Here is a 14,955-nt window from a genome sequence, read left to right as displayed (position 1 = left end):
CCGCTTCTCTTCATTTAGCACTTTAAGGAGCCAATGTGGTGATGAGGTTTTTTTAAACCGATGCTGTCTTAAGTCAGGGAATAGGTTTTCATTTTTGCTCATGTGTACCAAAGCTTGTTCTCTAGTTTTGATATTTTGTTACTCAAAAGTTTGCCAAAATTTCCTAAACTTTTCCATCTCAGTCATTTAAAAGCTGTAATTCTAGAGAGAGAACCATTAAGTAAGAGTATGGGAATTTTTTTGGATATAGGTCATACTGCAATGTTTGTTAGTGTTAGTTGGTATCCATGTTAAAGATCATTTTGCTTTTTAATACAGGGATTTCCTGTAAGGAATGTCCGGCCTGTACAAAATGCAATGAATCAGGTTGGGATTGTGCTGAACGTACAGCAAGGCCAAACAGTTAGACCAATTACACTAGTTCCAGGTAAGGAAAAATGTCTATCCATTTGGAGTAAACCGGCATCCAGAAGATTTGTTTTTGTTGTTCTACATATCCTAAGTCATTTAGTAAGTATATTTAAAGAAAATATAAAAGTCTTAATGATTTAAGCCCAATTTTTAAAAATCTGGCCAGGGTGGTCTGTTTAGCTTTTCACCACCCTTCATGAAGTAGTAAAACAGAGTTTATAGTCATTTTTCTGTAAGTGGTATTTAGTCAGCTATTAAGTTTGTTATCCTGGAGAAATGTTATTAATGCAAACGCAAATTCACTCCTTACACATCTCCTCATTTGCACGGTGGGATTATAAACTTTGTTTTAATTTTATAGCGTGGATTTTAGATATAAACAAATGACCATTCCCTTTATGGATAAATACTGTCAATGACTAGATAGTTTTTTTGTTTTTTTTTTAAGATTCTGCTAGATAGTTTTTTTGTTTTTTAAGATTCTGAGAAGGCCGGGCGCAGTGGCTCAAGCCTGTAATCCCAGCACTTTGAGAGGCCAAGACAGGCAGATCACGAGGTCAGGAGATCGAGACCATCCTGGCTAACACGGTGAAACCCCGTCTCTACTAAAAATACAAAAAACGAGCCGGGCGAGGTGGCGGGCGCCTGTAGTCGCAGCTACTCGGGAGGCTGAGGCCGGAGAATGGCGTAAACCTGGGGGGCGGAGCTTGCAGTGAGCTGAGACCCAGCCACTGCACTCCAGCATGGGCGACAGAGCGAGACTCCATCTCAAAAAAAAAAAAAAGATTCTGAGAAGGATAATTTTTTAAAATCTTAGAATTTTCCATTGCTCTATTTAGCATGTATAAGTTTACTACAATTCAGACCAAAAAAGAATATCTTAATTTAGCTATTTGTAAGGGTACCCCTGTAGCTTGTCTTCCTAAGGTTTTGTTTTTTGTTCTCATAGCCCACAGGGGTTTTTAGCCCTCAGTCTGACCAGCTTACCCTGGTATTTCTTTATTTTTCTCAGTGGAATCGTCTACAGTTGAGCCAGTAGACATTCTCCTTTGGGACATCCTAGTGGAATGACATAGTCTGTCTTCTGAGTTGATAGGAAAGGACGGAAGACTCCTTTAGTACTCTGAGAAAGACTGATTTCTTTTTTCAGGACCAGGTTTGCCATTTGGCCTATATACACCCATATTGCCTCCCACTCTTTTCTTCCAGTACCAAGGTCAAGCTACTAATTGTATTCTTAGAATTAAAAAGGCAGTGTGGTAAGGTGTTTTAGGAGGAGTTGATGGGAGTCTTAACTAAATGTTTTTAGGCTACCCAGGCTAATTTATTTTGTCAACGTGGACACCTTGTGCTTTCTTAGTCTTTAGAATCTATACTACTCTTGGAAACCTCTGATGATCATCCATCAGTTTGGGGAAATAATCTTTCCAGTAAAGGCAGGGAGAATGTGTTATAGGTGAGCTCACTGACCAAGATCTGGTACTTTATCTCTCTTTTAAAGCCCCAGGTACCCAGTTTGTTAAGCCGACAGTTGGAGTTCCACAAGTGTTCTCCCAGATGACCCCTGTGAGGCCAGGCTCCACAATGCCTGTGAGGCCCACCACCAACACCTTCACCACCGTCATCCCGGCCACTCTTACCATTCGAAGCACCGTCCCACAGTCCCAGTCCCAGCAGACCAAGTCCACTCCCAGCACTTCCACCACTCCCACTGCCACACAGCCAACCTCACTGGGGCAACTAGCTGTTCAGTCTCCTGGCCAGTCAAACCAGACCACAAATCCCAAGCTAGGTAAGGCTTGGGAAGAGGAGATGGCAGAGCTAGGATGGGATGGAGGGTGGAGAACAGATGATTATCACTTGGTCACCGTAGCTCCCTCCTTCCCCTCTCCACCTGCAGTGAGCATTGCCAGCTTTGTCACTGTGAAGCGACCTGGCGTTACAGGTGAAAATAGCAATGAAGTGGCCAAATTGGTGAATACCCTTAACACAATCCCTTCCCTGGGCCAGAGTGCTGGGCCAGTGGTGGTGTCCAACAACAGCTCTGCTCATGGCTCTCAAAGAACCAGCGGACCTGAGTCATCAATGAAAGGTACAATAACCTGAAAGACCCTGAGCAGCCAGTCATTCAAAAACATTAATAAAGTGTTCGTTGTATCAGAGCTCTATACTCCGAAATACAGAAATAAAATAAAACATAGCTGCTGTAGTTTGTTCTTATAGAAACTTTAGTAAGGAGAAAGTCACTTATAAAAAGTGTAACTGAATCAGCCCCAAGAAATTCTGTGTGTAATTGTGCTTTGGAGATTAGTGAAATTGATCAAGAGATTGGTGAGATAATGAAAGATAACTTCATGGAAGAGATGGATTTCTAAACAAGGTTTTAAAGTTGGGATTTGGTAGAGAGATCTTCAGGTTGAGAATATGAGCATGAGGGTTTTTGATGGTCTAGAGCAGGGGTCAGCAAATGTTTTCTGTAAAGGGTCTAGTAGTAAATTTGTAGGCTTTGTGCACGATATATAGCCTCTGTTGCAGCTATTAGCTGTGCTGTTGTGGTGTGGAAGCGGCCACAGGTACATAAACGAATGAGCATGGCTGTGCTCCACTGAAAACTATTTATGGACTGAAATTTAAGTTTCATAAAATTTTCATGTGTCGAAAAATTTTATTCTTTTATTTCAACCTTTTAAAAATAAAAACCGCAAGATGCAGTGGCTCACATCTAATCCCAGCATTATGGGAGGGCCAAGGTGGGAGGATCACTTGAGCCTAGCAGTTTGAGACCAGCCTGGGCAACATGGTGAGATCCCTTTTCTACAAAAAAAAAAGAAAATTAGCCAGGTGTGGTGGTGTATGTCTACAGTCCTCGCTACTCAGGAGTCTGAGGTGAGAGAATGGCTTGAACCCAGAAGGTTGAGCCTGCAGTGAGCCGTGATCATGCCACTGCAACAGAACGAGACCCTATCTCAAAAAAAGGTAAAAACCTTTAAAAAATGGTGTTGGGAAAACTAGATATCCGTGTCCAAAAAAATGAAGTTGAACCTTACCTTACTCTAAATACAAAAATTAACTCAAAATGGATCAAAGACCTAAATGAACTAAAACTATAAGACTCTTAGAAAAATCATAGGACAGAAAGCTTCATGATACTGTATTTGACAGTGATTACTATTTCTTGGATATGACACCAAAAGCATAGGCAAGAAAAGAAAACAATAGGTAAATTAAATTATATCAAAATTTAAAACTTTTGTGCATCAAAGGACATTATCAACACAGTGAAAAGGGAAGCCACAGAATGGGAGAAAATATTTGCAAATTGGATATCTAATAAGGGGTTAACATCCAGAATATATAGAGAATTCCTACAGTTCAACATCAAAAAAATTCCCAAACAACCTTTTTTAAAAATAGGCAAAGGAGGCCGGGTGCCGTGGCTCACGCCTGTAATCCCAGCACTTTGGGAGGCCTAGGTGGGCGGATCACGAAGTCAGGAGATCGAGACCATCCCGGTGAAACCCCATCTCCACTAAAAATACAAAAAATTAGCCGGGCGCGGTGGCGGGCGCCTGTGGTCCCAGCTACTCGGGAGGCTGAGGCAGGAGAATGGCATGAACCCAGGAGGTGGAGCTTGCAGTGAGCCGAGATGGTTCCACTGCACTCCAGCCTGGGTGAGAGCGAGACTCCGTCTCAAAAAAAAAAACAAAACAAAACAAAAATAGGCAAAGGATTGGCAGGGCGCAGTGGTTTATGCCTGTAATCCCAGCACTTTGAGAGGCCAAGGCAAGTGGATCACGAGGTCAGGAGTTCAAGACCAGCCTGACCAATATGGTGAAACCCTGTCTCTACTAAAAATACAAAAATTAGCCAGGCACAGTGTTGTGTGCCTGTATTCCCAGCTACTCAGGAGGCTGAAATGGGAGAATTGCTTGAACCTGGAAAGCAGAGGTTGTGGTAAGCGAGATCGTGCCACTGCACTGCAGCCTGGGTGACAGAGCAAGATCCCATCTCAAAAAAAAAAGGTAGGCAAAGGACTGAACAGACCTTTCTCCAAAGAAAGTTATAGCCAATAAGCTCATGAAAAGGTGCTCAGCGTTATTCATCATTACGGAAATGCAAATCAAAACCACAATGAGGTACCCTCTCACCCCCATTAGGATGGCTACTAGCAAAGAAGCGGAAAATAACAAATATTGTTGAGGATGTGGAGAAAGCAGAACCCTATGCGCTGTTGGTGGAAATGTAAAATGATACAGCCACTTTGGAAACAGTGTGATGGTTCCTCAAAAAGTTAAAAATGATAGAATTGTATGCTCCAGGAATTCCACTTCTGGTTCTATACCCAAAAGAATTGAAAGCAGGGTTTAGAACAGGTATTTGTACACCTATGCTCATTGCACCATTATTCACAATAGCTGAAAGGTGAAAGCAACACAGAGGTCCATCAACTGATAAAGGCATAAATAAAATGTAGTATTCACATACAATGGTATATTGTTCAGGCTTAAGAAAGAAAATTCTGCTACAACAGTGCTACAACATGGTTGAACCTTGAGGACATTATGCTAAAGTGAAATAGGCTAGTCACAAAAGGACAATTACTATATGATTCCACTTACTTGAGATACCTAGAGTAGTCAAATTCATAGAGACAAAGTTGATTGGTGGTTGCCGGGTTGGAGGCAAGGGGAGAGTTTTTTATTGGATATAACTTCAGTTCTGCAAGATTGAAAAAACAAAAACAAAAACCTTAACAAAAGAATCACATACAAATTATTCTTAGGTTATGGGCCAAACAGAAACTGGCAGCTGGGCTGGATTTGATCTGCGAGCTGTGGTTTGCTGACCCCTGGCCTAGAGTTAGAACAGTAAAAGGAACGTGCCTCAAACATAGTGATCTTGAGCCCAGGGAGGTCAAGGCTGCAGTGAGCTGTGGTCGTGCCACTGCACTCCAGCCTGGGCAACAGATTGAGAGACCCTGTCTCAAAAAAAAAAAAAACAAGCAAACAAAAAACCATAGTGATCTCTCGTGCTTGCTTATCCTTTTATATATTTCTCAAGGAGTGTTTGACCTTTTCCCAAAAGGTTAGTAATCTTTTTCCAGTGTCATTGTATTAATCTTATCAATTCTTCTTACTTTTTTCAGTGACCTCTTCCATCCCAGTATTTGACCTCCAGGATGGTGGACGGAAAATATGTCCACGGTGTAATGCTCAATTTCGTGTTACTGAAGCTTTGAGAGGTCACATGTGTGTAAGTGATATCACCTGTGATCCAGCTTAAGTGGCTTCTGCCATTTACCTTCATTAATATTGGAAACTTGTGAAGCAGGGGCTCTAAAATGACTGAAGCTTTTTAAAGGGTTACTGTTTCTCTTGGTCTGTTTTTAAAAGAGCTGTGTACTTTGGAATGTGATGGGATACATTTACAGACCCTCAAATAGATCAGAACATATATGATCTTACTTTCTTAGCATAGTAGATTTTGAAACCACACAGAAGAACAGATTTATGGGTAATAAGGACTCAAACCATATTGGCCTCAGTTCATTTTCTGTTAATTGTATCATTGGATGAATTGGGAGCTCTTATTTCCATTTTTTAGCTTTTCATTTTTTGGTATTAGTCCAGATAAAAAGGTTGGAAAATGTTTTTTGCCAGGGAGCTCAGAGCCGAGTTATACTAATGATTAAGGGACCTAAGACAGGCAGGAGGGAGAAGTACAAAGTACCGTGTTTGGGTGGCATATGGCTGTGGATATACTCTAGAAAAGGAGTGAAACTTGAAAACACTAAAAGACTGAAGGGTGAAAGCTGAATGAGAATACCTGAAACCAAACCGTTAACAAGGAATGGTAGTGAAGTTAAGGAGTTAGCACATTCTAGCCCCCCAGGATAACCAGAATGATCAGATGTCTTTCTTTATAGTACTGTTGCCCAGAAATGGTTGAATACCAGAAGAAAGGAAAGTCCCTGGATTCAGAACCCAGTGTCCCATCAGCAGCAAAGCCCCCATCCCCTGAGAAAACAGCTCCTGTTGCTTCCACACCCTCTTCTACACCTATTCCTGCTCTGTCACCACCTACCAAAGTACCAGAGCCAAATGAGAACGTGGGTGATGCCGTCCAGACCAAACTCATTATGCTTGTAGATGACTTCTACTATGGACGGGATGGTGGCAAAGTAGCCCAGCTCACAAATTTCCCTAAGGTCGCCACATCTTTCCGATGCCCACATTGTACCAAAAGGCTAAAAAACAATATTCGGTAAGTGTTGAAGAGCCTTGGAGGTTACCTTGGACAAGAGAAGACTTACATTTTCTTACATATTTTAAGTCTTTCTCTTTGGAGAATGGACCTAACTACTATGCAATCTTGCTGGGGTTATCTTTGAATCAGTAACTAGGACTATAGAAGGAGATATTGTGATATTAAACAAAAGGTCACTGGATCTAGTAAAGGAAACCAGTACATCTCCTTTCACAGAACTCTCTTAGTTTCAAGAACTCACTATCTTTCTGGGCTCAGAAAAGGATATCCCAAACAGGAAGTTTGGGGAATGGAGGGGAGTAGATAATGTTTGTTCTGTGATTTTACCATTATATTTCTAAAAGGCTACTGATTTTTTATGTTTTCTGTACTTTCTCTTTGTGCTTTATTACAGATTCATGAACCATATGAAACACCACGTAGAACTCGATCAGCAGAACGGTGAGGTAGATGGTCACACTATCTGCCAGCACTGTTACCGCCAGTTTTCCACTCCCTTCCAGCTTCAGTGCCACTTGGAAAATGTTCATAGTCCCTATGAATCTACTAGTAAGTTTGGAAACTCTTAAACTCTAGGGGAATATACCTTGCCGTTCACTCATTGAATGGCGCTGGGGGGAGCCCATTATATTTATTTACATGTGGGTAACAGTGTAGAGGAAGTACTTTTCATATTTGTAGCCAGTTCTTTACTTCATTCACCTTGTTTTTTTTTTTTTTTACAAGCCTGACTTTTATTTTTTTCAAGCATGGATTGAGTTCAGTCTTACATCCTGAATTATTAGGGGCCTTGATTCAGAACCACTATAGAAAAACAAACGTAATGAATTTATTTCTTAGGTCTCTTTATAGAAGGAACAGTCATCTATTTGCTCATCTGCTTTAGTTAATACCCTGATAGGTTTTATGTAGGATAGAAGATAATATTATGAAGTACTTTATCATGAAGACATTGCCTTCAATGAAATATAAGATGAGCTGGAGTGTTTTCTACACTGTACATTTTATAGATGTAGGCTGGACATAAGCTCAAAGAAATTAAGTAGGATAAAAGATAATATGAGCTGGGCGCAGTGGCTCACGCCTGTAATCCCAGCACTTTGGGAGGCCGAGGTAGGCGGATAACGAGGTCAGGAGATTGAGACCATCCTGACGAACACGGTGAAACCCTGTCTCTACTAAAAATGCAAAAAATTAGCCGGTCATGGCAGCGGGCACCTGTAGTCCCAGCTACTTGGGAGGCTGAGGCAGGAGAATGGCATGAACCCGGGAGGCGGAGCTTGCAGTGAGCTGAGATCGTGCCACTGCACTCCAGCCTGGGCGACTAAGCAAGACTCCATCTCAAAAAAAAAAAAAAGATAATATATCCGGGCACGGTGGCTAACGCCTGTAATCCCAACACTTTGGTAGGCTGAGGTGGGCAGATCACCTGAGGTCAGGAATTTGAGACCAGCCTGGCCAACATGGCGAAACCCCATCTCTACTAAAAATACAAAAATTAGCCGGGCATTGTGGTGGGTGCTTCTGTAATCCCAGCTACTCGGGAGGCTGAGGCAGGAGAATCGCTTGAACCCGGGAGGCAGAGGTTGCAGTGAGCTGAGATCATGCCATTGCACTCCAGTCTGGGCAACAAGAGCAAAATTCCATCTCCCAAAAAAAAAAAAAAGATTAATATTATTAAGTACTTTACATTAAGACAGTGCTTTCAATGAAATACAAGTTGAGCTGGAATGTTTTCTACACTGTGCATTTTATAGATAGATGTAGGCTGAACATAAGCTCAAAGAAATTAAGTCACTTGCTTATGAGCACACACCTCTAAATATACCTCTACTAAGGAGACATTGTGAGGATTTAAGCCCAGTGTGGAGAATACTTCTGATGTCCTTTACGGGATTTCCAGTTTTGTTGTAAAGACAAAAATTATGTAAATATAGGAAAATGTGAGAACAAGATAGCATATTATAAACAGACATTTTTAAGATATCATTGATAGTCGAAATAGTTCAGAGAAGGGAAAAAGTCCTTGTGGCTAGGTTTCCGAGAAAGTTGTGCTTAAATTTAAAAAAGGTTTAGATGGATGGAAAGTAGTAAGAAAAGCTTTTAGGTGATTGAAAACGGCATGATCAAAAGCATAAAAGACATATGCATGTTATCTGGAAGCATTTGCTGCATATGAAAATCCTTAACTAAAAATGAATTAAACAACAAGGACTGGGTGTGGTGGCTCACACCTGTAATCCCAGCACTTTGGGAGGATTAGGTGGGTGGATCAATTGAGGCCAGGGGAGACCAGCCTGGCCAACATGGCAAAAAGTCCATCTCTACTAAAAATACAAAAATTCGCTGGGTGTGGTGGTGCACGCCGGTAATCCCAACTACTCAGGAGGCTGAGGCGTGAGAATCACTTGATCCCAGGAGGTGGAGGTTACAGTGAGCTGAGATTACACCACTGCACTCCATCCTGGATGACAGAGCAAGTCTCTATCTCAAAACAAAAGAAAACAATAAGAATATCTTTTATATCATTTAACTGAGAGATACAGAAATGGATGCTTCAGCCTAGAACTTGACTGCTCTGCTCTTTTTCAATAATTCTCTTGTCTTTGGCTCATAGCAGGGTGACTGTGTAAGTGTCAGGCACTGTGTCCAGACAAAAAATTGTTAGACAAAGAAGAGACCTTATCTTCGCATCTTTCTTTCTTGAATCTGTTTTCTTATGAGTGAGAATTGCTTTCCTTCTAGATATCTTTGACTGACTATTTATTGGCAAGGGAAATGGAATTGACATTAATGGCTTACACTAACACTAGGCAGTAGAAATATGCAAGCCTCATGGGTAATTTTAATTTTTTTCACTTTAAATACGGTAGTGCTCCCTTATCCTCAATTTTAGTTAGTCTCAGTCAATCACCGTCCAAAACTAGGTGAGTGCAGTACAGTAAGATTATTGAGAGAGAGACTACATTCACATAACTTTTATTACAGTGTATTGTTATAGTTGTCCTTTTATATATAATTTTTTTTATTGTTAATCTCTTTGCCTAATTTATAAATTAAACTTTATCATAAGGGTGTGTGTGTGTGTATATATATATATATATGAAAAAACATGGTATGTATGGGGTTCAGTACTATCTGTGGTTTCATGTATGCACTGGGGGTCTTGGAACATATATTTCCCATTGGCAAAGGGGGTCTACTGTAAAGTTTAAAAAAATAGGCAAAATTAATTTTAACGGCATATTTTATTCAGTATAATTAAAAATATTTCAACATGAACTCAAAATTTAAAATTAATGAGATATTTGTCATTCTTTTTTCCTCCATTAAAAAACAGATTTTTTGAAATACAAATCTAAATTGGATTCGAGCTTACCACATGTTAAGTGTTCACTAGATACATGTTGCTGGTGCCACCATATTAGACAGTGGAACCTTGAACTAATCATTTGGGAGTAGAATGTATATTACAATCAACCAGGCCAGGTGCAGTGGTTCACGCCTGTAATCTCAGCACTTTGAGAGGCCGAGGCAGGCAGATTGAGCTTAGGAGTTCAAAACCAGCCTGGGCAGCATGGAGAAACCCCGGCTCTATAAAAAAAAAAAAAAAATTAGCTGGGTGTGGTGGCACATGCCTATGGTCCTAGCTACTCAGGAGGTAGAGGTGGGAGGATTGCTTGAACCCAGTAGGTCAAGGCTAGAGTGAGCCATGATCATGCCACTGCACTCCACCTTGGATAACAGAGCAAGACTCTATCTTAAAAAAAAGAATCAATGGTGACACTGCAGTGTAGTGCCAGGGTAGCCAGCTTGGTCTAGAATAGGACTCAAGATTCTTCACTGTCAGTTGTGTGAAGCCAGAGTAACTCATCCATACCTCTCAGTGAAAACACCAGTTTTTTGAGACAACAGGGACTTGCTCTGCCACCCAGGCTGGGGTGCAGTGATGCAATCATAGCTCACTGCAGCCTCAAACCCCTGGGCTCAAGCAATCCTCCCACCTCAGCCTCCTTAGTAGCTGGGACTGTAGGCGTACGCCCCCACACCCAGCTAATTTATTCCTTTTCTTGGAGGTAGAGACAGGGTCTTGCTGTGTTACCCAGGCTGGGTACCTAACTCATTTTTACACATAATATGGTGGGTGGGTTTTGTTACTCCGAAATTCCACAAATAATAAAATTCCACAGAGGGAAGATAAGCTTTTCCTTATGGAAAAGAAACAATGTAAACCCTCATTGATCTTTTTTCTCTTGGTTTCCCTGACTTAATTTTTGAGTCTCTTACAACAAAATTTTATACTTACTGAAATCACCTTTCCTTAGTAATATCAATTTTATTCTTGCAGTCTTTTGTCACTTCCTTTTTTGCACCGTTGACAGATCTGGCATGAAAGTAGTTTTTTGTTTGTTTGTTTGTTTTTTGAAACACGGTCTCACTCTGTTAGCCAAGCTGGAGTGCAGTGGCACAGTCTTGGCTCACTGCAACCTCCATTTCCCAGGCTAAGATGATCCTCACAACTCAGCCTCCTCAATAGCTGGTACTACAGGCACATGCCACCATGCCCAGCTAATTTTGGGGTTTTTTTGGGGGGGGTGAGGGGGGTTGTAGAGATGCAGTTTTGCCATGCTGCCCAGGCTGGTCTCAAATTATTGAGCTCGAGCAATCCACTCATCTCGGCCTCTCAAAGCTGTCATTACTGGCGTGAGCCACCTAGCCTGGCCTTTTTGGTTTTTTGTTTGTCTTTTGTTTTTTGAGACAGTCGTTCTGTCACCTAGGCTGGAGTGCAATGGTGTGATCTTGGCTCACTGTAACCTGCACCTTCCAGATTCAAGCAATTATTGTGCCTCAGTCTTCCAAGTTTCTAGGATTACATGCATGTGACACCATGCCCAGTTAATTTTTTTGTTGTTGTTATTTTTAGTAGAAATGGGGTTTCGCCATGTTGTTCAGGCTGGTCTCAAACTCCTGGACTTAAATAATATACCTGCGTCGGCCTCCCAAAGTGCTGGGATTTTGTATTTTTCGTAGAGACGGAGTTTCACCATGTTGGCCAGGCTGGTCTCAAACTCCTGACCTTGTGATCCACCCGCCTCAGCCTCCCAAAGTGCTGGGATTACAGGCATGAGCCACCGTGCCCAGCCCAAAAGTAGCTTTAAAAAAAAAAAATTGATGCATAATAGGTGTACATGGTTTAGGGATGCATGTGATAATCTAATACATTCATATAATCTGTAAAAATTAAATCAGTGTACTTGGAATATTCATCATTCTAAATACGTATTTCTTTATGCTGGAAACATTCAAATTATTCTCTTCTAGCTATTTTGAAATGTACAACAGGTTATTGTAAACTATAGTCACCCTTCTGATCTGTCTAGCCCTAAGTCTTATTTCTTCTTTCAGACCATGTATTTGTACCCATTGGTCAGCTTCTCTTCAACTCCCTACTCCCCTGCTCTTCCCAGCCTCTGGTAACCACCATTCAGCTCTCTCTTCATGAGATCTACTTTCTTTTATCTCCCACATATGAGTGGGAACATGTGATATTTGTCTTTTTGTGCTTGGTTTACTTCACTTAACATTAATGATCTCCAGTTCTAACCATGTTGCTGCATGACAGAATTTCATTCTCTCTTATGTCTATAATATTCCACTGAGTATATGTACCACATCTTTTTTTTTTTTTTTTTTTTTTTGAGAAGGAGTCTTGCTGTGTTGCCCAGGCTGAAGGTTGGTGGTGCAATCTTGGCTCACCACAACCTCCACCTCCCAGGTTAAAGAGATTCTTCTGCCTCAGCCTCCCGAGTAACTGGGATTACAGGCACGTGCCACCACGCCCGGCTAATTTTTTTGTATTTTTTAGTAGAGACGGGGTTTCACCATGTTGTTCAGGCTGATCTCAAACTCATGACCTCATGAGCCACTGTGCAGAGCCACCAAATCATCTTTATTCATTCATCTGTCGATGGGCACTTACATTGTTTCCATATTTTGCCTATTGTGTACTGTGCAGCAATAAACATGGGAGTGCAGATACCTTTTCAAAAAGTAGCTTATTTTTACATGCTAATATTTTGGGGGATTTTTTTCCCTTTTATTTTCTGAATTGTTTATTAATTGTAGACATCATGATATTTTTCCCCTAAATATTTTAATGTGTAGCTCTAAAAAATAAAGCTTTTTTTTTTTTGTATATGGCCATAGTACCTTTGTTAAGATCTAATAGGCCGAGCGCAGTGGCTCACGCCTGTAATCCCAGCACGTTTGGAGACTGAGGCGGGCGGATCACCTAAGGTCAGGAGTTCAAGACCAGCCTGGCCAATGTGGTGAAACCCTGTCTCTACTGAAAATACAAAAAAATTAGTCGGGCATGGTTGTGCGGACTTGTAATCCCAGCTACTTGGGAGGCTGAGGCAGGAGAATCGCTTGAACCCGGGAGGTGGAGGTTGCAGTGAGCTGAGATAGCACCATTGCAGTCCAGCTTGGGCAGCAAGAATGAAAGTGTCTCAAAAAAAAAAAAAAAAAAAAGGGCGGGCGCAGTGCCACACGCCTGTGAATCCCAGCACTTTGGGAGGCCGAGGTGGGTGGATCATGAGGTCAGGAGTTTGAGAACATCCCAGACAACATGGTGAAACCCCGTCTCTACTAAAATACAAAAAGTTAGCTGGGTGTGGTGGTACACGCCTATAATCCCAGCTACTTGGGAGGCTTAGGCAGGAGAATTACTTGAACCCAGGAGATGGAGGTTGCAGTGAGCTGAGATCCCACCATTGCACTCCACCCTGGTGAGAGAGCAAGACTCCATCTCGAAAAAAAAAAAAAAAAAAATCTAACAATTAATTAGAAATCCTTAATATCATTCAATACCTAGTTTATTTTAAAATTTTCTGAGTTGTCCCCAGAATATCAGTGGATCATTATATTTAATTGTGATAACAGTATCATCTTAATAACATTACAGGCCAAGGCATGGTGACTCATGCCACTAATCCTAGCACTTTGGGAGGCCAACGCATGAGGATTGCTTGAGCCCAGGAGTTTGAGAACAGCCTGGGGAACATAGTGAGACCCTATCTCTATCTCTGTTTGTTTGTTTGTTTGTTTGTTTTTAATTAGCCAGGTGCGGTGGCATGTGCCTGTAGCCCCAGCTGCTCAGGAGGCTGAGGTGGGAGGATCGTTTGAGCCCAGCAAGTCGATCCTGCAGTGAGATACGATCACACCACTGCTCCTCTCCAGCATGGTTGATAGAGTGAGACCCTATCTCAAAAAAAAAAAAAAAAAAAAAAAAAAGCATTACATTTTTATTCACACTTGTTTCAGAGCAGTGCAATGACTTGAAGGAGTTTGTAAGGCCCTAGGGTTCTTTTCATAAGTTTGTGTAATGCTGATTCATAGTCTTTTTTTTTTTTTTTTTTTTTTTTGTGAGACTGAGTCTCACTCTGTCACCCAGGCTGGAATGCAGTGATGTAATCACAGCTCACTGCAACTTCCACCTCCTGGGTTCGGGCAATTCTCCTGCCTCATCCTTCCAAGTAGCTGGGACTACAGGCGTACACCATCCCACCCAGATAATTTTTGTATTTTTAGTAGAGACTGAGTTTCACCGTGTTGGCCAGGCTGGTCTTGAACTCCTAGCCTCAAGTGATCCACCTGCTTTGGCCTCCCAGAGTGCTGAGATTACAGGTGTGAGCCTCCACACTCTGTCTGATTCTTAGTCTTTTTTTCTTTTCTTTTTTTTTTGAGATGGAATTTTGCTCTTGTCACCCAGGCTGGAGTGTAGTGGCGTGATCTCAGCTCACTGCAACCTCCGCCTCCCAGGTTCAAGCAATTCTGCTGCCTCAGCCTCCCGAGTAGCTGGGATTACAGGTGTGCACCACCACACCCGGCTAATTTTTGTATTTTTAGTAGAAATAGGGTTTCACCATGTTGGCCAGGCTGGTCTTGAACTCCTGACTTCAGATGATCCACCTGCCTCTGCCTCCCAAAGTGCTCAGATTACAGGTGTGAGCCATTGCACCCGGCCCTGATTCATAGTCTTTTAATATTTATGTCTAATACAGAAATATTAACCTGCTTGGTGGTAAGGTGTCCTGTGAACCCCTTGAAATTACATGGAAACCTTTCCTGTGTGTGTGCATTTTTCAGGAGAGAAGCTGCATAGCTTTTGTTACTCTCAGATTTGGGACTAAAAAATGGTTAAGACTATTAGTTATTATTCCTGTTTTCCATAGTGGCTATCTTTATTTTTTTTTTTTTTTTTTTTTTTTTTTTTTT

General features: G+C 41.5%; 1 protein-coding gene across 6 annotated transcripts in view; it reads left to right on the top strand.

The window, feature by feature from the left end:
- Nucleotides 1-14,955, top strand: part of POGZ (pogo transposable element derived with ZNF domain) — a 57,686-nt gene that overhangs the window by 28,492 nt on the left and 14,239 nt on the right. For 4 of the 6 annotated variants that reach the window (XM_023213715.3, XM_023213719.3, XM_023213717.1 and 1 more), the window contains 6 exons: nt 319-427; nt 1,913-2,203; nt 2,285-2,503; nt 5,558-5,664; nt 6,338-6,675; nt 7,073-7,227. In XM_023213715.3, coding sequence (XP_023069483.1) covers nt 319-427; nt 1,913-2,203; nt 2,285-2,503; nt 5,558-5,664; nt 6,338-6,675; nt 7,073-7,227 — 1,219 coding nt within the window. The remainder of the gene's footprint in view (nt 1-318; nt 428-1,912; nt 2,204-2,284; nt 2,504-5,557; nt 5,665-6,337; nt 6,676-7,072; nt 7,228-14,955) is intronic. The other 2 variants (XM_023213721.3, XM_023213718.3) reach the window with 1 other exon arrangement.

The sequence above is a fragment of the Piliocolobus tephrosceles genome, chromosome 1 (assembly GCF_002776525.5).
Source record: "Piliocolobus tephrosceles isolate RC106 chromosome 1, ASM277652v3, whole genome shotgun sequence".
Classification (NCBI taxonomy): domain Eukaryota; kingdom Metazoa; phylum Chordata; class Mammalia; order Primates; family Cercopithecidae; genus Piliocolobus; species Piliocolobus tephrosceles.
Note: the sequence above shows the minus strand (reverse complement) of the source record. Positions and strands in the feature narration are given on the sequence as shown.